This window comes from Myotis daubentonii, chromosome 3 (assembly GCF_963259705.1).
Source record: "Myotis daubentonii chromosome 3, mMyoDau2.1, whole genome shotgun sequence".
Lineage (NCBI taxonomy): Eukaryota > Metazoa > Chordata > Mammalia > Chiroptera > Vespertilionidae > Myotis > Myotis daubentonii.
The window spans coordinates 33,751,787-33,777,848 of NC_081842.1; the positions used below are offsets into that span (position 1 = coordinate 33,751,787).

The 26,062-nt window shown below is 41.8% G+C and overlaps 1 protein-coding gene across 1 annotated transcript in view; it reads right to left on the reverse strand.

Annotated features, from left to right (window-relative positions):
* The window catches only part of SPATA16 (spermatogenesis associated 16), a 213,500-nt gene that overhangs the window by 82,825 nt on the left and 104,613 nt on the right, over positions 1–26,062 (reverse strand). Inside the window, 1 exon segment of the mRNA XM_059685975.1 lies at positions 8,577–8,661. Within this exon segment, the coding sequence (XP_059541958.1) occupies positions 8,577–8,661 (85 nt within the window).

Genomic DNA, 26,062 nt, shown 5'->3' on the forward strand with positions numbered 1-26,062 from the left:
CAAGAAAGTCTCGAAGCAGCCAAGGAGTTTGCTTAGGCGATGGGAGATGTGCAGGCAAACGTGACTTAATACCCAGGTGAGGAGGGGAGAACAGTTGTCAACCTTTAAAAATAGGAAGCACAGGTTGCCTGGGAAGGCTGAGGGGATAATCTGGGGCTTATGCATTATCTCACGTGTATTGTCAGGTAGGCAGCATCACCTGTGCAGACCATCTGACACTCTACCTTTCCACTTAGGGAATGCTAAATTGACCATTAACTTTAAAAGAATTTTTAATGGCCTTAGAGACCCTCTAGCCCACGGCTGCGCATCAGAGTCACCTAGTTGGGGAGAAGTAGACATATACAGTTCTCAGGATCTCACCCAACTCTGGGAATCTACTATTTTAAATATTTTCCCAAGTGACTATGATACAGTTGGTCACTAGCTATATTTGAGAACCACAGTCTGAGGCTAACTTCCTCATCATATCGAAGCAGAAACTGAAGTCTAGAGCAGTTGTAGATTGAGTTTCTGGATTCAATTCCCCCTCCGTATAGGAATGTGATATCCACATCTTTGTCATTGCTTTGTAGTGAGTAGATGAATCTTACCCCTTGCCATTGGGCTTGGCCACATGGCTTGCTTTGGCCAATGGGTTGTTAGAAAACATAGTGTGAGCAGAGGTTGGAATGTGCTTATATAGTTTTGCTTTCTCTCTTAGACTTCTGTGTTTTGCCATAAGAAGAAGAGACATCAGGTAGACATTGGTAAAAGGAGGACTAGAGGCCTCTTAGTAACTTAGAACTAAGCCTAGTCAAGCCCAGGCAAGACCAGCCTAGAGAAATCAATTCCAAGGCAACCAACCTGTTTATTATTAGAAGTCACTGAATTTTAGAGAGATTTGTTACACAGCATTACTGTAGCAGTAGCTGACTGATACAGAAATGAAGTGACTTATTCAAAATAGAATTCTAGCATAGGAATTAGAAGTTACATCTTGTGAATCTCAGGCCTGACCTCTTTCTACTGCTCATATTTATTTTGTTTCATTTCTTTCACAGAATTAAGCACAGGTATCCATTGCTTCCATAAGATCCTTCTTCTCAACATACATTCCCTATATCCCAAAACATTCTGTCACTGTTCCTCATTAGAGCTTGCATGAGTTCTGTCACCTTCTGTCATCAGAGTTTACCTCTTTGATCTTATTCCTTCAGGATTCTGTTTTCATGTTTCCAAAGAGACTAAGAAGTCTTAAAAGAACTAATTCCCATAATTCTGTTCAGGCTTCACCAATGAATGAGTTAAAAATTCCCAGATAAAATTCTTTTGCATGAAATCATAGAGACTCAATGCAAAATGGTGGGAATGTAAACATGATACATGGCAATTGATAGGGAAAGGTTTTTAGGTGAGTGTTTCGGAATTTCTCAAATCATATCTAATGTAAATACTACAGGTGAGGCAAAAGTAGATTTACAGTGGTTGTATGAAAAATAATACAATAATTAATAAATAATACTGCAAAAATAAACTCTATTTCCTGTACTCACAACTGTAAACCTAATTTTGCCACACTGTGTATAATGCCTGCTTGTTTTCAGACACTCTGTGTCCAAATATTTTATAAACTCTATGCCTGACAAGGACAAATAAATAAATAAATAGACTTTAAATATACACTGTTAAGAGAAATGGCTCATATGGTATTTCTATTTTGTTCCTTTCGGTGGAAAAATTTTTCATGTGGAAGAAAATCTTTAGAGAGAACACATTATTCTTCTCCAGAACATGTAGGTGTTTTATTAAAGCTAATAAAATTTTTTTCTGTTTCCTTGACCTTACTTTGCCTGTCATTTCATGCTGACGATTTTATTTTTATTCTGAGGTTGAGATATCATTAATTTTCACCATGTAAATGAGTAATATTGGGATGATTTTGCAATATCAAGAAGAAGAAAAAAGAACTGAAGCAAAAAAGTTAGAATTAATTATCAGTATAAGGAATCAACTTATGTTCAGTGTTAAGTTATACTACACCCTTCTCTGGTTAGTGCAGAGAAATCCATTAGCTTGCTGCTCCCTTGATTGCCACATTTGAAAGAAGCTAATAGCTAAGATCTTTGGATTTTCATGGAGACACTAGTGATCACGGAAACCAATGAGACAAAAACTCTTGGAATTCTATACCCTTCTCCAAATAGTCTGATGAATCCCACACTCAACTAAAGCACAAAAACTGTCCACAATTGTAAACTTACACACACGCACACACACAGAAATATTTGTGGAATACAAATAAGCACTGAATTTGAAAATTACAAATAAAACAACTATTCCAAAATATTCTAAACATTATTGGTTTGAGCTTTATGTCAAACCAATATTTAATATAGTTGATTTATTCATATGACAAATATGTATTGAGCTATTTTTGCAGTTCAGTTTGATGAAAAAAAGTGGAGAAAAACATGTACAGAAAAAGAGATTAAGAAGTGGTGTCTAATTTAAGTACCAGTTGTTTTTTTTCATAAATATTCTGTCAGAAAACGTATATGTTCCTTCAAGACATATATCAGTGATGCCTATTTTGTTCAGTGATGCATTCCCAACACACTGCACAGTGCCTAACATATCGTCACTAATAAGTGCTAAATAAATATTTGCTGAATGAGTATGATAACAAATGCAATTTGAGAGCAAAGAAAAAAAGGTATCTACTAATTTAAGAAGCATCTGGAGACACAGGATTGGAAAAGTTTCAAGTTTGAATGACTACAGTGCAGTGCCATCACATGGCACTAACATTCTGGGTGCTATTTTTTGCTTTAAGTGCTGAAAACAGTAAATGTCTCTTGCTAGGCCCAATACCAAAGAGAAGAAGGGCTGCTGCAAAGAGAATGAGATGTGCAAGAGTCTTAACTCATGGTTGTGAACCCCTGAAAGTCAAGTAAGGGCTTTAGGGGCCCAGAGATGACACCATCTTCTTCAAGGATGCAGCTGGGGAAAATCTTGTTTCTTGGTGCAGCCAACACCTGATTTTGTCCTTTGAGAATAAGTACATCAAAGAAGTATTCCTTGTTGGTGAGCCCTTTTTGGAAACCATATATGCCATTGATATCTTGAAGATGGTGAACATTTCAATGCCAAGTACAGCTTGATTGGATGGGAAGTCTTGGTATTCTCTGCACAGATGGACAACCTGTGAAGTTGGCACTGCCTCAGCCTTTGGAAAGAGGCTCCACATGTCAGGCTTTCTACATGGGTCTGTGTTGGTGTCGGCAACCCTTCCAACAATCCCCAAAGGGGTCTCTTACTGCTGTGAAAGTCTTCAGCTCCCTCAGAGTCAAGAACTCAAATCAGTGCCACTTCAGTAGATCTTTGTCAAGATACAAGAACACACACCACTTGGTTCTTGCCTATTAAAGAAATTTGTTGGCAATCCAGAGAGGAAATTTAGAAATAATTTGGTTAATTCTTTCTTTTTATTTTAGAAAATATATTTTTATTGATTTTAAAGAGGAAGGGAGAGGGAAAAGAGAGCTAGAAACATCGATGATGAGAGTCATTGATCAGCTGACTCCTGCATGTCCCTCACTGGGGATCGAGCCCGCGCAGATGCCCTGACTGGGAATTGAACCGTGATCTCCTTGTTCATAGGTTGATGCTTGACCACTGGCCAGCTGATTAATTCTTTTTTTAAAAAAATATATTTTATTGATTTATTTACAGAGAGGAAGGGAGAGGGATAGAGAGTTAGAAACATCGATGAGAGAGAAACATCGATCAGCTGCCTCCTGCACATCTCCTACTGGGGACGTGCCCGCAACCCAGGTACATGCCCTTGACCGGAATTGAACCTGGGACCTTTCAGTCCACAGGCCGACGCTCTATCCACTGAGCCAAACCGGTTTCGGCTGATTAATTCTTTTAAAATGTTTAAGGGAAAAGAAAACCCATTTTAGAACAAATTCATAGTGAGTTCATTCCAGCACGAGTTTTTATTTTTTTTTCATGGCTGATATCTTAGTTAGATAAAGTAGACAAATCTTTTGATTGACATACTGAATGAACAATTAGAGATGCTGCTGAAAAATACTATGAGCTTGTTTTTGGTCAAGCTGCCTCTTCAAATGAGGTGGCCAGAGTCAAATAACAATATGAACTTTCCAATACTAGGGATGAGGCTGACAAAGCCTAGAGAGTTTCTAGCTACAAAAATCTATAGAAGCCTAGCAAATGGCTTACGTCTTATAAAGGTCCCTTTTTGTTTAGATGGCATTAACATTGAAACACATTGCTGACACAGACAGTGTTGATGATAAAGATTTAACAAAAATAAATCTCGTTGACTTGAGGACAAAGGAATGATGTAATATGAATTTTGGTGTTATTTATTTATTTACTTATTTATCCTCACTCAAGGGCATTTTTCCCATTATTTTTTAGAGAAAGAGGAGGGGAGGGAGGGAGAGAAGAAAAGAGAGAAGGGGGGGCATTGAGATAACGCGTAGATTGGTTGCCTCATGCAAGCACCCTGACAGGGGCTGGGGATCAAACCTGCAACCCAGATATGTGCCCTTGACCAAGAATCAAACCTGCCACCCTTTGGTGCAAGGGCTGGTGCTCTAACCATTGAGAACACCAGCCTGGCCGAATTTTGTGTTTTCTGATGCCTGCCTACCCATATGAGATATTGTGAACTAGAGGAGTTCTGACTCCATTTGCTATTCAAAACTTTGTGAATTAGGGTTTTAGCTCTATTGCCATTAAAATGAAATGCTGACAGTGATGAGATGTCAAATATATTTCAATTTTTTATTCCAGAAAACTTGCACAACGCTCTCACAAGAGTGAGAAAGCCAGAATAATCTGTAAGTGCTGCTTTGGTGTTCTGTGTGCAGGAGATCAATTTTCAATGCAGTGAGATAAAGGGTAAACATATTTTTCTCTGTGTATGTGTTTATGAGTATTGTTTCTAGGTGGATGCCTACAAATTGAATCAGATTCTCAGAGGGGTTTGTGATTCAGAAAAGAAAAAAGAAAAGAAAAAATTTAACAGAACAATTAAGGTGGGGAATGAGCTTATCAGGCAACCTGCCTGGGTAGAGAGAGGAGGAGAAGGAGGGAGAGAGGGAGGGAGGGAGGGAGGGAGGGAGGGAGGGAGGGAGGGAGGGAAAGACAGAGGCGTGGGGGCATCGATGTGAGACAGACACATAGATTGGTTGCCCCACGCATGCACCCTGACAGGGATGGGGCTCCTCTGCACTCATTGCATGGAGTTCTGCAACAAAATTAGCTGCTATCGCCTTTTTTCACTCCACTTTGCTGAGTGGTGCAGACCAGAGTTGGCTCTGCTACTCACATGGCAGGAGATAAAGCCACACAGAAGATAACCCGAGAGCATGGCTGAAAGTGAAGGCTGGAAAGCAGGAAAGGGAGACAGGAGTGGAAGAGCAGGGAGTCTTGTTTGTTTCCCGATGCATTAAATCTAGGCCTGGATAAGGGGCAAAGGGCTTGGGAGGTGGATTAGAGTTTACTATAAAGTTCTTCTTGGAATAATATTATTATTATTTTTAGAAGCAATATATGAGTACACATGGGACACTGCTTTAAAATAGCTAATTCTTAGCTTGAGTAGGGCTTTCCATTTTGTGAATTAGTTCAGAATTGTGATGAGGTCTCCAGTCTTTGAGAAAAGTGTGGCTGATAACAGAAGAAGGGAATCAGCTGCAGAGGCATGTATGCAAGTACAGTCTCCTGACAAGTTATTCCCAACCCTCTCTAGCTCTGACGAGGTGACACTATTATAGAATAACATGTGCAAACACTTTTATTCAAAGCGATATATCCCAGTGTGAGCTGTCATATAGTGTAGAGATTTATGCCCTTCTTTTCTTGCTGAGTGGATGATATGAAAATATTCTTAATACAATTTAAAGGAGTTCTTGAGCTTACCAAAGCAAGGGTCTGTTCTTTTGCATATAAACTTCTTTGTAAGTCAAAGGTCTATGAGAGAAGGTATAGACTGGTTCTCAAATTTTTACATTCTGAAATTTTCCATTTCCTGCTTAAAACCTCTAAAAAAAAAATAACTGAGCAGAATGGGAGGGTTTTATGTTGTTGAATTGAAACTGTATAGTATCTTCTCCGCTTACAAAGGTAGCGAAAACACCCCTGTCTATATTCAGCCTTAATGAATGCCTTCGAATGTACATGCAAATACAATTCGTAGTCTGTGATGTTTGGGGCATTCTTAAATTCAACAGTGTAGTCGCAATGGTGTTCGGGTAGTGGGGCATCCCTACCTTTAAAGCTGTCATGGATTGGGCACTCTTGGACAATGTCCCCAACCCCCCTGTGATTTAGAACAGAACAGGTTTATGTTTATATTTGAATTAAGATCAAGGAGAGGCTAGCTAGCACAAGGAAGAATCTAACAGATGGGACAATGGTGTGGTGTGGTGAGGCTGGGGCTAGTTAGAGGGGTTTAGGTGATGGAAGTTACCTATAGGGTGAAATGTCTAATTATGTTACTTTTTTTCTTAAAATTTGTGATGTCATGTTTGGATGTGCCTAAAAGTGTGAGGTTTTAGTGCTCACATGGGCTTTAAGAATAGACCTCCTCAGGCTAGACATCTCTTATTTCACAGCTGAAGCCCCTCTGGAGACTACCCAGCCGCAGGTGAGGCGACTGGTGCTTGAACTTGGCCTGAATCACATGTGACTTCCAGACAAGGGCTCGTTTTCAATAGACCACGTTTGCTTCAAAGTAAAGGAGAAAAGAAGAATACCAAGAGAAATACATTTTTCTTATCTTTCCTTAAAACAGAATGGCAAAATAATAGTGTTTGTTTTATTCTTTTTTAATATAGCAAACACACATGCATTGCTAAGTGGAGATTATTTCTTAGTTTGAGGTAAATAGTGATATGGGTGCTCTTTGAAAGATAAAGGAAATAGAATGATTAACCAATTTCAAGCTCTTGACCTGTTTCAAGTTGAATCAACATTGGACCCTTTTCCTCCCTAGTTCAATGCAGACAACACAATAGACACTCAACATATGTTTATTTAATGAATGAATAAACTAAAACAAACATTCATTTGGGATCTAATATATGCCAGGCCTGCTAGCTATTATCTCATCCTCAAGATTTAATTCCTGTCCCATCTCTCTCTAGAAGCCCCTGAAATCCTTTAATAAACTGTCCTCTTCCTTTACTATATCTATAGCCCATATTATTTTCTTGTGTTTCAAATCTAGCAATTCTTTACAACTATTTACTAACATGTCTATAAGCAACTACTATTATTTTGCATATTCTAGATTTCCTTAGAAAATTCTAAAACTTATCAGCAAATTAATAATTTTTTGAGATTAAAATTTACCTACCTAAAGGTTAAGTTAAAACACACACACACATCTACAGGTCTCAATTATAATCATCCAAATATTTAGATGAAACAATATAAATTACTGAGAATTTTACATGGTAAACCTAATACTTTCCTGATAGAAATACAGAAAGCTAGTGGCCAAGACACAATAGTGAGAATGTGGGAAAAATTATGAAGCATTAGAAGATGGCAACAATTATTTCTTTCATATTAGTGTTTTAGCAGATCTTATTCTAGTTGGTTCCAAAGGTTCATATTCAATTAAATTAAACTATCTTGAAACACAAAGAAAAAAAAAAAACAGCTTAATGTAGTCTGGAGAGCAGAAGCTATGGACGAGGAAGGTGGCTTTTGTAGTTGATTTTCAAATATTTGAAAAAAAATTATTTGGAAATGTGTTTCCATTTGATCATTGTGGCCCCACTGGGAACCACTTGATCTAAGTTTTAAGGGGGTAGAAATCCACTTTAAGTGAAGAAAGCAGTTTATCTAGTTAGATGTTGTTTCTTGAGGATAAGTGAGATCTTCATTTTATACATTTTTCAGCAGAAAGTCATTGACAATTTGTGGGGGGAGAATAGGACAAAAGTAGACTTGTATGTTGTGAAGGAGATTAACTTAGTACATTCTTAATTCTCCTATAATTCTAAGAAATTATTATTCTCTTCTTGACATCTAACTGACCTTTCATATGACTTTTTACTGCCATTTTGAATAACAAGAAAGAAGATCTGCAGTTTGTTTGGTTATTGTTGCAAATCCTAAATGTTACCCAATAAATACAACTGATCTTTGTATTTCCCTTCATTATGTAATTGGTATTACTTTGTAGTATCTGATTTTACAGGTCATAGACCAAAAAAAATGTATGAAAATACAAAGTTCATATTTAAAGGATCTTGTCATAATAGCAGCATGCCTGGGAAAACAATTCTGGGGCTGTCTAAAATGTATATTGGGTTGTAAACTGAAGTATGGGCCAAGGGTACACAACCTTGAATTTTGCCCTTAAAACTAGCCTCAGAAAATATACTTAATTACATACTTAATATACTTAATTACTACTGAGTAGTGTCTTTCAGATGGATGTGCTCACAGCCACCTTTTTCAGCAGTCTTGTAAGCACCAACCCTTCATTTTGGTTCTAAAAATGAGATGGGCCCCTTTTTCCTAGTTGGGACATCCATTTTTACCTGCCAATATAGTTTGATGAGCTTGCTTATACACTGTTCACTTCTTCCAAAAAGCCAGAACATGTAGTCAGCAATCATGGCACTCCTAAGAACAAGAACAGATGAAAAACAACAACAAAAAACAAATTTATAAGATAATAGGAAAACCACACCAGCTAGTATATGTGAATACTGAGGAAAAAGATTTTGTAATATATAAATTTGATGGGACTAATATTAAACAAAGCATAAGGCACAGCTTTCCAAGTTAAAAGTAAATCTTTTTTTTTGATAGCTACATAAGAGAAGCAACTAGCCATTTATCTTTTATATGTATTTTTTTGTTTATACAGTATAAGAATAGTATTTACAGATGATGAGAGAATGCTTTGTTTTGGTTGCCTCTTACTAAGCTCCAAAGCATTTATAGAGTAACACATTTTATGGAGTCTAAAATGCCTTTAAACCTGGCATAGCATTATAGCTAACTATTATATATTGGTTTTTAAGCACATCTCCTGCTTTACCTGAGTTAAAGATCATTCACCTCTGATTAAATTACCCTCCTTAAAATTGAAAATAAAAAATTTCCAATTCTGCAAACACTCCCCTCCCCGCAAACTTGTGTTTAATTGAATTGGTTTTAGTATCTAGTGTATACAACCACTGCATTAGTCTTATTAAGCTGAGGGGATATTAAAAAGTATTGTGCAATGGATATTAATTCATTGCTTAGCACCCTTTGGAAAAACAGTTTACTTTTATGACTGTTTCTCTGCTAGGCTTCTCTATTTCTTTTCTCCAGAGACTCCAAATCCAATTAAATGTGACTAGAAGTAATTCCAAATTGTCACGTTAGCCAATTAAACATATAATAATCCTGTGTACCTAATCACTAGAACCAAAAGTTTATTTATTTAAGTAGAGCTATCACTGTGTACCCCGGAATGTTTTTCTTATCTTTGCCTGCAGATACGTGTTGTTTCTTGACATCACTGTAAATTGAATTAGAAATTTTACTTCCCTAAATGTGGGTTGTGTAAGACACAGCAGCTATAAGCTTACTACGGTACTATGTTAAAAGCATTAAAATGTTTAGATTCTCTTTTTAAATTTCTTTATTGATTAAGTTATTACTTATGTGTCCTTATCCCCAGATTACCCCCCGTTCCCCCTACTCATGCCCTCACCCCCCTGTTGTCTGTGTCCATGGGTTAGGCCTATATGCTTGCATATAAACCCTTTGGTTGATCTCTCTTGCTCAGAACAGAGAAAAATTGGGACTTTAAAAATTAACAATGGAAAAAAATACCACCATTTGGCGGATTAATCAGCTCAATGTTTTTCTTTTCACACATGTGTTATTGAAAAGAAGCTGTCCGCTGACATTTTAAAATAAATGATAATAATTTAAGAATAACTAATCTTTTAAGAATCCTTTCATATTTCCAGAGCTCTAGTTTAATAAGATAAAGGGAGCTAGGAGGTTTTGATGTTGTATGAATATGTATGGGGTAGCCAACAAGCCATAGAAATCACAGACAAGAAAGTGGTAAAGGTGAATTGCAAACATTTGCACTGTGGGAGAAACACCTGGAAACGTTTTCTTGCCACGACTACCTAAATAGGCAGCCTATTGGATAGAGAGGTACCTGTCACCCAATAGAAATACATTTAATAAATTCTGAATTGAGGAAATAAATGAAAAATCTTAATGAAAATATCAATTAAAAAAAATCAACCAATGGAAAACCTCAATCTCAAGGATAGCATACGTTGTATAGGTAGAAGCTTAGGTGATGACTGACTGCATTCTGAATCTTCCTTCCCTTGATTATTAAAAATGGCTCAACTCTCATAGTTTAACAGGACACCAGCCTTTAGTTAAACAGGCGTGGGGGAGGTGGGGGTGACAAACTTTTCCTGTAAAGAATCAGATAGTAAATATTTGTGGGCCATGTGTCTCTTAACTACTCAGCTTTGTCTTGCGGAAGCAGCTATAAACAATGCATAAGCAAATGACTGGGGCTGTGTTCTACTAAGACTTTATTTCCAAGAACATATGCAGGGCCAGATTTGGCATAGTTTGTCTAACTCTAAGGTAAACAAATTTCTAGGTTGAGCAACAGGTGGCAAGCATTGGTATAACTGCCAGTCAATCATCAGAAACCAACGTCTGCACCTTCTGGCCACAGGCCTCCTGAAATATTTCAGTCTACTGTTTTCTCTTTTGGGACTATGTACACATTGTGCTAAAAGGACTGTGCAGAGATCATGCCGGGAGCCGGTCCATGCTTGCTGTTTCAAGGGACCTGGCATATATGGCATACTGTTCTTAATATGTTTGCTCACCTTCTTGGCACTATGTGTTTTAACCAAGGTCTCTGAGAAAGGTTGAATCCCCAGGTAGGGATTTTCCCCTGAAGTTAGGGAGGGAATAAAACCCCTCAACTAAGTGCCAGGCGGGTAATTAATCCCTTTAACTACGAACAATCATGCTTAAACTACATAATCTTTTCTCCCTGGAATGGAGATAAGAAACGCCCTAACCTTTGAAATAGAGATTGATAGGATTGAATCAACTGGTATAAATACAGTTGTAACAAGACAGAAAGACTCAGAACTCAGGAGACAGAATTCAGAAGACAGAACCTACACGGAGCCTAGAGACAGAAGAACTTTGCTGGAGAGAGCATGCCGGAGGATCCTGGAGAGGGACTGGCCTCGGAGCCTAGAGACAGAGCCTAGCGGGAGAACATGGCAAGGGATCCTGGACTGAACCTGACTACAGAGATTGGCAGGAGAACCTGACTGGAACCTGGTGACTGAACCTGACTGGAGAGCCTGGACAGAACCTGGCTGGAGAACCTAGCGAGGGAACATGGCTACCGAACCTCGCTGGAGATCCGAAGCAGAACCTCTCTGGAGATCCGGGCTGGAGATCCTGGCTAGGCTGCTGATCAACTGAACGCTGTCTCCGTGTCATTCCTTCGCCGACTCCGTCCACACCTTTGGGGACCCCTGGACCCGCTGGGGTTTGGACCCCGGCATCTGGCGCCCGAACAGGGACCCCTAGGTAAGCGCCCCACACTCGGGACGGATCGGACTCCACTGTAGGAAGAGGGTGGATAGTCTTCGCCGACTCCGTCCACACCTTTGGGAACCCCTGGAACAGGATTCCCTTAGGTAAGCCGCCCCATTGAGAACCTCCACACTCGGGACGGATCAGACTCCACCGTAGGAAGAAGGTGGATAGTCTTCGCCGACTCCGTCCACACCTTTGGGAACCCCTGGAACAGGATTCCCCTAGGTAAGCCCCCCTCCCCCATTGAGAACCCCCACACTCGGGACGGATCAGACTCCACCGTAGGAAGAGGGTGGATAGTCTTCGCCGAATCCGTCCACACCTTTGGGAACCCCTGGAACAGGATTCCCTTAGGTAAGCCCCCCCCATTGAGAACCCCACACTCGGGACGGATAGGACTCCACCAGGGTGCTACAGACCCCCCTATAGAGGATAAGTAGGGTAAGAAGGTGGATAGTACAGAACTTAGATTGAGAAGATGTGCCATACTGAGTCCAAAGAAAGAAGACTCTGTATTGATCCTTAGATTGAGAAGACGTGCCATACTGAGTCCAAAGAAAGAAGACTCTGTATTGATCTTTAGATTAAGAAGATGTGCCATACTGAGTCTAAAGAAAAAAGACTCCGTATTGATCTTTTAACATATATGCTTGTTAGCAGAGGAATTAAGGTTACTCCCAGTCAGACAGAACATTTTATACAAGAAATACGTCCATGCTTTTCTGAGGAAGGAAAGGTGCCGGAAAGGTAAATGTAGAGGCATGGGAGAAGGTAGGCCCAAGGAGCCTTATCCTTAACCCCACTGCAGCCTTTCCACCCCGGGAAAGTGCAGGATTGGCAAGCTCTCCCTGGGGTGATAGATCAGGACTCAGGTAATAGCAGAAAGCGCCAATCCTACTCTTAAAATGGATACAAGAGAGCGTTTGAGGTTTTTCTTTTTAAATGCCTGCTTTTAAAAAATAAAAAAGGGGGAATTTGCCGGGAGCCGGTCCATGCTTGCTGTTTCAAGGGACCTGGCATATATGGCATACTGTTCTTAATATGTTTGCTCACCTTCTTGGCACTATGTGTTTTAACCAAGGTCTCTGAGAAAGGTTGAATCCCCAGGTAGGGATTTTCCCCTGAAGTTAGGGAGGGAATAAAACCCCTCAACTAAGTGCCAGGCGGGTAATTAATCCCTTTAACTACGAACAATCATGCTTAAACTACATAATCTTTTCTCCCTGGAATGGAGATAAGAAACGCCCTAACCTTTGAAATAGAGATTGATAGGATTGAATCAACTGGTATAAATACAGTTGTAACAAGACAGAAAGACTCAGAACTCAGGAGACAGAATTCAGAAGACAGAACCTACACGGAGCCTAGAGACAGAAGAACTTTGCTGGAGAGAGCATGCCGGAGGATCCTGGAGAGGGACTGGCCTCGGAGCCTAGAGACAGAGCCTAGCGGGAGAACATGGCAAGGGATCCTGGACTGAACCTGACTACAGAGATTGGCAGGAGAACCTGACTGGAACCTGGTGACTGAACCTGACTGGAGAGCCTGGACAGAACCTGGCTGGAGAACCTAGCGAGGGAACATGGCTACCGAACCTCGCTGGAGATCCGAAGCAGAACCTCTCTGGAGATCCGGGCTGGAGATCCTGGCTAGGCTGCTGATCAACTGAACGCTGTCTCCGTGTCATTCCTTCGCCGACTCCGTCCACACCTTTGGGGACCCCTGGACCCGCTGGGGTTTGGACCCCGGCAAGATCAGGAAAGAAACTTTATAATTTTGAAACATTCAAAAAAATGTAAAAGATATTCTGGCTCATAGACCTAGTGACTTGAGTTAGGTAAAGGCTAGATTGATAGTTTCTATTATGTGAAGGGTTGTCACCCTTATATTGGAACAATTGTGAGAGAAAAGGTGATAGATCAACACAGTGGGTTTCTGGAGATTGTCTGCATTTTTAAGCTTCTGGTGCTTTGGTTTTGAGTTTACTAGTGTAAATTTAGAATTTTTAGTATTTTTATTTTCCCAAAGTTGCTTTTTTCTGTAATGATGAGTTGTCAAATTGCTCATTTCTTAAGTATGATTTTATTACACCAGGGGGCTCAAGTCTTTTTCCAAGGAATGAATCTTCAAATTTATATTGAGACTGGGTAAACAAAGGTGAAGAGACTGAGAAGTACAGGTTGGTAGTTAAAAATAGTCACGGAGATGTAAAGTACAGCATAAGAAATAGAGTCAGTAATATTGTGATAACTGTGTGTGGTGCCAGGTGGGTCCTAGAATATGGGGGCAACACTTTGTAAAGTATATGATTATCTAATCACTATGCTCTACACCTGAAATCAGTACAAAATGATATTGAATGTAAACTCTAATTGAAAAATAAAATCACATAAAAAAGAAACAAGTGAGGAATTAAGATTCATTGAAATTTGTTACCTGCCCTCAGTGAAGCACAATTATTTTAATAGTAAAATGGTATAGAGGGCCTTGCTGGTGTGGCTCAGCAGTTGAGCATTGACCCAGGAATTGAGAGGTCACTGGTTCTATTCCTGGTCAGGGCACATGCCCAGGTTGAGGGCTCCATCCCCCATGGGTGGTGTGCAGGAGGGAGCCAATCAATGATGTTTCTCTGTCATCGATATTTCTATCTCTCTATCCTTCTCCCTTCCTCTTTCTCTAAAAATGAATTAAAAACATTAAAAACATAGGTATGGAGGTTCCTCAAAAATTAAGACTGGAGCTACCATATGACCCAGCAACCCCTCTTCTGGGTATCTACCTGAAAAATTTGAAAACATTTATTCTCAAAGACATATGCACCCCTATGCTCATTGCAGCATTATTCGTGGTGGCCAAGACATGGAAACCACCTCAGTGTCCTTCAATAGTTTTGGATAAAGAAGATGTGGTGCGTATATACAATGGAATACTACTCAGCTGTAAGAAAAGATTAAATACTGCCATTTGCTATGGTCCTTGAGAATATACTAAGCCATATAAGTCAGACAGAAAAAGTTAAAAACCATAGGATTTCACTTATATGTGGGGTATAAAACTGAAAGCAACAAATGAACAAACAAGATAAAAACTCTTCAACACAGAGATCAGTATGGTGGTTACCAGAGGGAAAGGTGGGTAGGAAGAAGTAAAAGGTAAAGGGGATCAAATATATGGTGACAGAAAATGATTTGGCTTTGGGTGATGGGCACACAATGCAGCATGGAGATCATGTTTCATAGAAATGTACGCTTGAAACTTATATAATCTTATTAGCCAATGTCATCCCAATCTACACTAATAAAAGACAAAGATGCTAATTGACTGTACCTTTGCTACACCCAAGCCATGCCCACCGGAGTGATTATATCCAAATTAACACAACCAAGATGGCGGCCAGCAGCCACGGAGCTGGAGCAAGCAGGAGTTTTGGTTGCCCAGGTGATGGAGGAAGCCAAGCTTCCCGCGGGCCCTGAGCTGGCTGTGGGCTCTGCTCATGGCAACAAAGTTTCAATAATAGAAGACAAATAAATCCCAGATAGCTGCTTCCAGCCAGCCTCCACTGGGAGCTTGGGTGGCTGGGGGCCGTGGCCACCTGCAAACAGCCATTAGCCCCTCACCCAGGATGGCCACACCCTCATGGGGTGAGGGTCCCTGCTGGGGGGCTTAGAAAGCCTGACAATGGCCCTCAGCCCCTTACCCAGACTGGCAAGGCACCCCATCAGGACCCCCCACCCTGAAGGGGCTGTGGCCAGCCTGCAAACGGCCCTCAGCCCCTCACCCAGGATGGTCAGGGACCCCCACCCTGAAGGGGCTGTGGCCAGCCTGAAAACAGCCATCAGCCCCTTACCCAGGATGGCCAGGTACCCCAGCGGGAACCCCCACCTTGAAGGGGCTGTGGCCAGCCTGCAAACTGCCATCAGCCACTCACCCAGACTGGCCAGGCACCCCAGCAGCACCCCCCTCACCCTGATGGGGGTGTGGCCAGCCTGAAAACGGCCCTCAGCCCTTCACCCAGGCTGGCCAGGCCCCCCAGTGGGGAACCCCACCCTGAGGGGGCTGTGGCCAGCCTGCAAACAGCCATCAGCCCCTCACCCAGGCTGGCCAGGCACTCCTATATAATAAATGCAAATTGACCCTAACAGCAGAACAACTGGGAATCACTGGTCACTATGACACACACTGACCACCAGGGGGCAGATGCTCAATGCAGAAGCTTCCCCCTGGTGGTCAGTGCACTCCCACAGGGGGAGCTCTGTTCAGCCACAAGCAAGGCTGACGACTGCTGGTACAGTGGTGGTGGTGGGAGCCTCTTCTGCCTCCTCAGTAGCACTAAGGATGTCCGACTGCAGCTTAGGCCTGCTCCCTGCTGGCAAGTGGACATCCCCTGAGGGCTCCTGGGCTGCCAGAGGGATGTCTGACTGCCAGCTTAGGCCCAATCCCCCAGGGAACGGGCCTAAGCCAGCAGGTGGTCATCCCCCGAGGGGTCCCAGACTGCGAGAGTGCACAGGCCCAGCTGAGGGACCTCCCTGAGTGCACAAATTTTTGTGCACCGGGCCTCTAGTAAATTTAATAAAAAAATAAAAAGGTACTAGAAACAAAATATGGTTGCATAAAGCTACATGCATGTGGAAATATTTTTCTTAAGTATCATGCATTTATTTCAATACCTGACACAGAGCTATGCTCATATGAGGAACACAATTTAGCTTGTAGTTGCTCCAACCCCATTTTTCTTCCCAGTGGAAATGGGAGTTATACCTTCACTACCACCTTCCTTTGTCAGGTTCCCTATCATAACTCTGCCCTACAGCTTAGTCTTTATGAATCAGTATAAAAAGCAGTGGAAGAACATAAAAAGAGCACAAAAATAACATTATACTATGCAATATTTATGAGGGAAGAGACATTTTTTTTTTCAATCATGCTGAATTTATAATCAACTCAGAGCATCTGCAAGGAGTCAAGTACCTGTGGGATCTGAGTTCTGGCTGACTTATGAGTGGATGTAAACAGCACCCTATCATTCTCCCTACTTTCCTTCAGGTATTTCTGTTTACTCTAGGCTGATATCCTGGATGCTCATCAATGTAATTCAGTGTTGCTTCTAAGTGTCTTAATTTCATTGTCATTATTCTATTCAACTTACTTTCATTAATCTACTGAATTTTGTAGCTGTACTGGAACTGCATGATCATATTAGCCAAACCTTTTAAATTGACAGTTGATGTTTTAATATCTGTCAGTTTTGAGCCTTTAATAAATGCTAAGCACCATGCTAAGCTCTTTGCATAGCAGAATGTGAACCCAACCCACCCACACTGCTGCACCAGACCTCATCCTATCATGCCTACCCATGGAAACTGCTCCAGCAACTCTCTCTCTCTCTCTCTCTCTCTCTCTCTCTCTCTCTCTCTCTCTCTCTCTCTCTCCCTCCCTCCTATACTTTCTTTCAAATTTCCCTTGGATTTTCCCCCAGCACATAAAATGCTGTCCTTTTCACCTCTTTAAAACATCCCAAGACCTCTCTTGATCCACTTCCCTCCCAGTTACCACCTTAATCATTTCCTTCTCTACAACAAACAAACAGACACAAAAACACCTCCTTGAGAAAGCTGTGAGCAATGTCTAATTATCTCTAATTTCTCTCTCCTGAACTCACTCCAGCGAGGTTTTCATTCTCGCCTCCTTACTGGAACTGCTCTTGTGAATGCTGTTAAGGGTCTCCATGCTGCTCAATGCAATGGTTCGATTCTCAGTCTTCATTTTACATGCACTCTCAGGTGCACGTGATGCCAATCCTTGTTCCTGCCTCCAGTCTCCCCCCGGTCCTCTCCTGTGACTGCTATTGCTCTGCTCTTTCTGGTTTCCCTCCTATCTCACTGGTTGCTCTTTTTCGTCTCCTGTGCTGGTATCTCATCTCCCAGGATTCCTGGCTTTGGAGCACGCAGGGCACAATGCTCACACCTTCACTTTCTTTCTGATGCCACCAGTTTCACAGTTTTAAGTATCATTGACAAGTTGACAACTCTTACATTTATACTCTGTGTTTAAACCTCTTCTTGGATCTTTAGACTCTTATAAAAGCTGCTTTCTTGACATGTCTACTTAGATATGTGAAAATCAAAAAACAGAGACTAGCCTTGAAAATCCCCTGGGCAGATAAAACCTGGTTAGTCATACAAACAAAGCTTCTAAACTTATTTTGCAAGACTAACTTGACGGTGGGTGGTTTCTTGCTGATGCCTTTGGAAATCATAAGCAAAACTTCAACTGTTTTTCAAGGTTGGTATGAGGTAACCACTGACCAATTTGCTATCATTTGAAAAATTCTAATATTATAACCAATCACTGTGAAGAATAAACAGTCACTGCTTTCTCACTATATTGGCTGCTTTATAACAATAGACCCCTGAGCCTCATTCCATGTTTTGGTTTGAGAGCTCTGGTTTATAAACTATCTTTATGACATGTGCACAATAAATTTTGCTAGTTATTGCTACTTCAGTGATTCATTGAACTTAATTGGGCTATTTCTGAACCTTTGAAAGATACCTAATAGCTATTTATTTTTTTTAGCATTCACTTTGTTATTATTTTAAAAGATTTTTATTGATTTCAGAGAGGAAAGGAGAGAGAGATAAAAACATCAATGATGAGAGAGAATCATTAATTGGATGCCTCCTGCACACCCCCTGCTGGGGATTGAGCCCGCCACCCTGGCATTTGCCTTTGACCGGAATTGAACCCGGAACCCTTCAGTTCAAAGGCTGATGCTCTATTTACTGAGCAAATTGGCCAGGGCCCTAATAGGTATTTAAAACTTAACATTTCCATACCGGGAATGCTGATCCTCTTTATGTCCCCTCCCCAGTCCCTAGTCATCTACCCATCTATCCAATTTCTCAGGCAAAAAATCTCGGCATCATCACATGTTCTATCCAATCGAAGATAAAATTCTGGTCATGTTACCTTTAACCTATATCAGAATCCTGCCACTTCTCACCATCTCCAGCATTACCATCTGGTCCATCATATCTCACCCGGATTATTGCAACAACCTAACCTTCAAACTGGATCCCCTGCTTCCCCATCTGTCTATTTTCAATGCAGCAGATGGAACAATCTCATTAAAACTGGTGCGCTGGCACAGGTCACTGCTCTGCTTAAAACTGCAAAGACTACTTATCTCCCCCATAGACTCCACCAGTCTTTATAATGGCATTTGATATACTACAAAGCCATTGTAATAAAAACAGCCTGGTACTAGCACAAGAACAGGCATATAGATCAAGGGAGCAGAACAGAGATCCCAGAAACCAACCCAAGCCTTTATGGTTAATTACTATTTGGCAAAGGAGGTAAGAGCATTCAGAGGAGAAAAGAGAGTCTCTTCAATACGTGGTGTTGGGAAAATTGGACAGGTACATGCAAAATAATAAATAAAAAAATAAAATAAACCACCAATTTACACCAGACACAGAACAAACTCAAAATGGATAAAAGACTTAAATGTAAGTCGCAAAACTATAAAAATCGTGGAAGAAAACATAGGCAGTAAAATTTCAGACATCTCATGTAGCAATATTTTTGCCAATACATTTCCTAAGGCAAAAGAAAGAAAAGAAAAAATATAACAAATGGGACTACATCAGAAAAGCTTCTGCACAGTAAAAGAAACCATCAACAAAATGAAAAGGGAACTCGCTGTGTGGGAGAATATATTCATCAATGATACATGTGATGAGGGATTATTATTGAAAACATATGAAGAACTTATTTAACTCAACACCAGAAAGACAAACAACCCAATTAAAAAATGGGCAAAGGACCTGAACAGACACTTATGCATACAGATGGCCAACAGACATATGAAAAAATGCTCAAGGTCACTAACCATCAGAGAGATGCAAATACCAACTACAGTAGGTATCACCTCACACCTGTCAGAATGTCTACTATCAATAAATCAACAAACAACGAGCGCTGGTGAAGATGTGGAGAAAAAGAAACCTTGTGCATTGTTGGGAATGCAGACTGGAGCAGTCACTGTGGAAAACCGTGCGGAGTTGCCTCAAAAAATAAAAAAATGGGACTAGCTTATGACCCAGCAATGCCGCTTTGGGTATTTGCCTGAAGAAACCCCAAACACTAATTAGAAGGAATATATGCACTCCTATGTTCAGTGCAGCATTATTTCCAATAGCCAAGATCTGGAAACAGACCAAGTGCTCATCAACAGATGAGTAGATAAAAAAGCTGTGTTACATTTACACAATGGAATACTATGTGGCTGTAAGAAAAAGAAGGAACTCTTATCCTCTGTGACAGCATGGATGGACCTAGAGAGTATCATGCTAAGTGAAACTAGGCAGTCAGAGAAAGACAAATATCACATGATCTCACTTATATGTGGAATCTAATGAACAAAATGAACAAATGAACCAAATCCGTCCAGAGGCATGGACACATGGAGAAGACTGACAGATTTCAGAGGGGAGGGGCATGAGGGGGACTGTAAGAGAATGTATATGCATATATGCATAGCCCATGGATTCAGACATAATGTGGTGAAGGCCTGGGGGGAGCGGGGGCTGGGCAAACTGGGGCAAAAGAGGGGAAAATGGACGACATCTGTAACTGTGTAAACAATTTAAAATAATGGTATCTGAGTTCTATTTCATTTAGTCACATGTTGCTCCTCTGATCTCATTCCTTACTCTCTCCAGACAAACAGCAAGATCCCCCTTACTGTTCCACAAGCCGAACAGGGATGCTATTGTCTCTGGGATTTTGCACTTGTCAATTTCTGTCCTAGAATGTTCTTTCCCCAGCACTCCTTAGGTCTCTTGATTACCTCCTTCTGGTCTGTATTGGGTGCTATTTTCTCACAGAGAACTACCCTGACACACTGCAATACTATCCATGTTCTTGCTTTTCACTTTTCCCACCGTCCTGATCACCATGATTAGTTTTGGTAGCATTTATTGCTGTCTTCCTCTACAGCACGGGTCAGCAAGCTATGGCCTGTGGGACAAATCTGGTGTGCCACCTGCTTGTAAATAAAGTTTTAATGGGACATAGCAATGCTCATTCATTTGTGCATTGCTTGTGCACTGTCTATGACCACTTCGTGTGCACTAATGGCAGCGTTGCATAGTTATGAGAGGCCCTTTGGCCCGCCAAGCCTAGAATATTTATTATCAGCTCTTTACTGGAATGTAAGCTCCTTAAAGGCAGGAATTTTGGGGCTCAGAACAGTGGTAGCTACACAATAAACATTTGTTCACTTTACTGACCAAACATTATCTTATTTATTTATTTAAACTGAAAAAATAAATTCTTGTTACAAAGAACCCAAAGCCTACAGAGTTACATAGCTCATTAGAATCCTAACAAGCAGTCTGGCCCTAGGGCCACCCCTGTCCCTATTTGGCAGATGCTTTTGTAGTGGAGCTGGCATGGGAATGGAGTGACGGGTGGGCTTTGTCAATTTAATTTGTGCAGTAGAGAATCCAATCCAATGCAATGGTAAGTCATATGAGAGCATAGTAAATGCTAATGGATGCTGATGTATTTATCATATAAATTAAAAAGGAAAGGTACCAAGAAGCACATTGGCCTAATATGTTGTTTCTATAATTACTTTAACATGATGTCTTCAGAATTATTATTCCTCTGCAAGCAAATCTATTCTTTTGATACTGTATTTGAACTCTTTTTACAAAATTGTTTCTGAAGTCACATTTAATTTACTTGATACATCTGTTAAATATAAAAGGGTCAGAATCTGGCTTTTAAATAAATATGCATCTAAAATAAAATATTTTTATGTCATGAACTGAGCTTACTGTGAATCAAATCCCATTCCTATAGAATGGCAAATACACAATAAAAGAATTTGACATGTTATCCTATATAATAAAAGCCTAATACGCAAATTGTCCCCTTGGGTGGTTGTTCCACTGGGAGTTCAACTGGGACATCCGGAGTTTGACCGCTCGCTATGATGTGGGCTGACCACCAGGGGGTGGTGCGAAACATGGCAGGCGTTGGTGACACAGCACTGGCAGCAGGTGGCAGTGGAGGCGCTGTAGGCCCCGATGGGCCCTGATGAGAGCGGGACCGTGGTGGGATGGTAGAGCAGGTGAGAAGGGCACCAGGCCAAGGCAGGTGCGAGCAGGGGCCCGATCGCCCCCCTGATTGCCCTGCAGTCAGTGACCAGTGGTGGCTGGGTTGCCACCCAGCTCCCAGGTGCTGAGGGAGCCGGGTAGGGGGACTAGCCTCGACCAATCACCCCAGAGATGGTGACCAGCGGGGTGCCAGGTGGGGCTGAGGGGCTGCGAGGCTGGGGATGTGAGTTGGGGCCCGATCCCCGCAGGCCACCCCAAGGAACCCCACCCGTGCACAAATTCATGCACTGGCCTTCTAGTCATTAATAAGATAAGTACTAGTTTTGCATTCCAAAGTAATACCATAAAAGGATCACAATATATAAAGATATTCATTCCAGATGATTTCACATATTGGATCTTTCTAAAGACTGAAATTCTAGGGGTATGAGAATATATTATTGACATTTCTCAAAGTCTATGTTCAGGTTCTAAATTTATAACATTCTACTCAGCATGGCCACATGGTGGTGTAAAACAATAAGATATGGGTAAACAAAAGAAAGCTACAGCACACAATTCGCTGTGTGGTCTTATCTGGCTGCTGGCTGGGACCTTGAAAAGTCATTCCGTTCATCACCTTGCCTTTAGGCAGGATCACGCTTAAACCTTTCAGATGAGACTGATGAGAATCTATTCTGTTTTAAAGATCTCCACAGAGGACATTGCTCTGCTTTCCTCCTGATTCCAGCGTTTCACAGCCATAAATAGCATCTTCTGCAGTGTTAGTCTGCAGGCTTCAGTTCTCTCTCCATTGTTAATACCACCCACCAAGACCTTACCCTCTGAAGAGGAGTCCTACATATCCCCACGATAAATTATGAATCTTTTCTCCCCTAGGTCAATTACTTAACCTTATTTTCTTTCATTTAGTCTTTCTCCAGGGTTCCTCTTTTCTAGATAGAAAGTTTCATGGTTGTATTTTCAACTTAAGTTTCATCTCATCTTTTTTCTACAATGGGGAGTTGACTTCTTTCAAGAGTCTAAGAACCATCATATGTCTTTGCATTCATCTATTTCATTTATGTACCTGATATAGGTACTTATTAAGAGTATGTCTATTGGATAGCTTTAACTATAGAATCCTTCCTTATTATCAACATATTTAGGAGATTATTTCTACCTTTCTGTACTTAAAAAAGCTCAATGATACACATATGTCATATAGTTAATTTTAGATGAATTAATATTAATACAAAGTGTATATTATTTTTGAATATGGATACATACTATTATTAAAGAGGTTATATTCTGACCAAGAGAGTTAAACACAAATCCATTCAAGCAAACACACACACACACACACACACACACACACACACACACACACACACACACAGCAGCTTTTCGAAGGCTCCCATATTTTCCACACAGCAATCAGCCACCATGATCTTTTAAAAGATTGAAATGTAAATTACCTCAAATGAAATCCAAGCTCCCACTATTTTCAAAATAGGCTGCCTTTGTTTTCCTCATCCACACGTTTTTCATCACTCACAGTTGAGTGTGGCTCACTCAGTTGCTAAAGCAAATACAATTTTCCTACCTTGGGGCATCTGTGTAGGTGGTTCCTCCTGCCTGGAATTCATTCCCTCAATTTTTCATCTGGCTGCTCCTTCTCAAGATTTGGGCCTCTAGGCTTTGGCTTAGATATTGATGGCCCCTTCAGTGGGGCCTCCTCTGACCACTCCATTTAAATAAGTTCTGCCCAATGATCCCTCCCACACAGCTTGATCCTTTTCCTGCATAAGCCTCACATTTTGTAAGTACTTGTCGGTTTTTTCTTTATTACCTTTTTCCCTAGACCTGTGTCATCCAAGGTGGTAACCACTAGCCATATGTGGCTATTTATATTTAAATAAATTAAAATTAAAAATTCAGTTTCTCAGGTACATGAAGCCCATTTCAGGTGCTCGGTAGTGGCTAGTGGCTACTACAATAAATGACACAGAATATCCCCATCAACACTGGAGGCCTACTGGGCGGCACTGGTCTTGACTGTTAAGCCTCAGAAGCCTACCACTGAGTGCCTCATAGAAAACCTTGCAAATAGTAGGTGCTTGTGATGGTTCATTTTCAGTGCCAATTTCACTGGGTTACCGTTTGCCAGGATATTTGATTAAATATTAATCTGGGTGTATCTGTATGGGTGTTTTTAACATTTGAATTTATAGACTGAGCAAAGAAGATTGTCGTCCCCCCCCCGCCCCCCAATGTGGGTGTGACTTATCTAATCTGTTAAAGGGCTGAAAAGAGCAAAAAAAAAAAAAAAAAAAAAAGCTGAGTAAGGGAGAATTTTCTTTCTGATTGTCTTTGAACTGGGACATCAGTCTTCTCTTGTCTTTGGACTCAGACTTGAATAGAACTTATTCCATCAGTTCTCCAGGTTCTTAGATTTTGGACTTAGACTGGAACTAGATCTCTGAATTAGAGTCTCCAGTTTGCTAACTACAGAGTTTAGGACTGCTCAGCTCCTATAGTTGCATGAGCCAATTCCATCCTATCTAATAAAAGAGAAAAATGGTAATTGGCGTACGACAATACCCTTTTCATTGGCTAATCAGGGCTATATGCAAATTAACTGCCAACTATGATTGGCAGTTAACTGCCAACAAGATGGCGGTTAATTTGCATATGTAGGCACAATGCAGGGAGGCTAAAGGGAAAGCAGGAAGAAGCCCCCTGCCACTGACAGTGATCAGAAACCCAGGGGGGAGCTAAGAGCTGGGGGGCAGGGCAAAGGCGGCCCTGGGGCCGCCTTTGCCCTGCCCCCCAGCCATGATCGGAGAATCAGGCGCCTTTGCCGCCCTGGCCAGTGATAGCAGGAAGTAGGGGTGGAGCCAGCGATGGGAGCTGGGCACGGTCGAAGCTGGCAGTCCTGGGAGCTAGGGGTCCCTTGCCTGGGCCTAAAGCGGAGCCCACGATCGCGGGGCCGCTGCAGCTGCGGGTCCCTGCTGCCCGGGCTGGACGCCTAGGCCAGAGGCGTTAGGCGTGGGCAGGAGCGGAGCCTGCAACCGTGGGGAGCTGAGGGTCCCCTGCCTAGGCCTGACACCTCTGCCGGAGGCCTCAGGCATGGTCAAGGGGCCGATCCGGTGATTGGTGATCGGAGGGTGATGAGGGTCAACTCCTCTGGCCGAGGCGTCAGGCCTGGGCAGGGGGCGCAGCCGGGGATTGGGGGGATATGATGGTCCCCTTGCCCAGGCCTGAAGCCTGGGTCAGAGGTGTCAGGCTTGGGCGGGGGGTGGAGCAAGCGATCAGAGGGAGATGGGGGTCCCCTGCCCAGGCATGATTCCTGGGCCAGAGGCCTCAGGCCTGAGCGGGGGCCAGAGCCAGTGATGGGGGGGAGATAGGGGTCCCCTGTCCAAGCCTGACACCTCTGGCGGAGGCGTCAGGCCTGGGCAAGGGGCCGATCAGGCGATCAGAGGGTGATGGGGGTCTACGCCTCTGGCCGAGGCATCAGGCCTGGACAAGGGGCCAATCCTGCGATTGGAGGGTGATGTGGGTCAATGCCTGAGGGCTCCCAGTATGTGAGAGGGGGCAGGCTGGGCTGAGGGACACTCCCCTCCCCACACACACCCAGTGCACGAATTTCGTGCACCGGGCCCCTAGTATATATATATTATAGTTCTGTTTCTCTGAGAAACCAAGACTAATACAGTGCTCAATAATTTATATCTGCTTTTGTTTGTACTTTGCCCTTGTCATCCTCTCCCCCATCTCCAATACCCCTAGTCATTTGATGTTCATTAGGAGGCTGAGCCTCTACAATGTTCTGGGTCCATCATTTCAGTAGTTGATGAGCATTGAAGAAGTTCTGGTTCAGCTCTGGACTTTTGCAACAAGTTTGTCTCTTTGCCTAACTGCCAATTCTAAGAGCTGAAAGTTTTTCCTGAAACAAGTCTCTACCTTTTGCCAGCCAAGTCTAGTTAATGTGCTCTTGCCTTGATTGTATTTTCAGATTTTGACTATTACTGGGATGCTAGCCATGCTTGCTCCTGCAAGATTGTCCAGGAATCAATGAGAGTTTTTCTTGAAGTTCACTGCCTACCTTCATTACTAGTCTGAAATTTCAAATATCACCTGTCCCTATATTCTCAATTGACAACAATAAACAACAACGATAGTTTCATACTGCTATTTGTAACAGCAACTGATATTTACTGAGTGACTACCATGTATTTAGTAAGGGCTTTTACGTCTTATTTAATTCTTAAAACTAAGCTATGAAATAAGAGAACTGAGTTTCTTCAAAT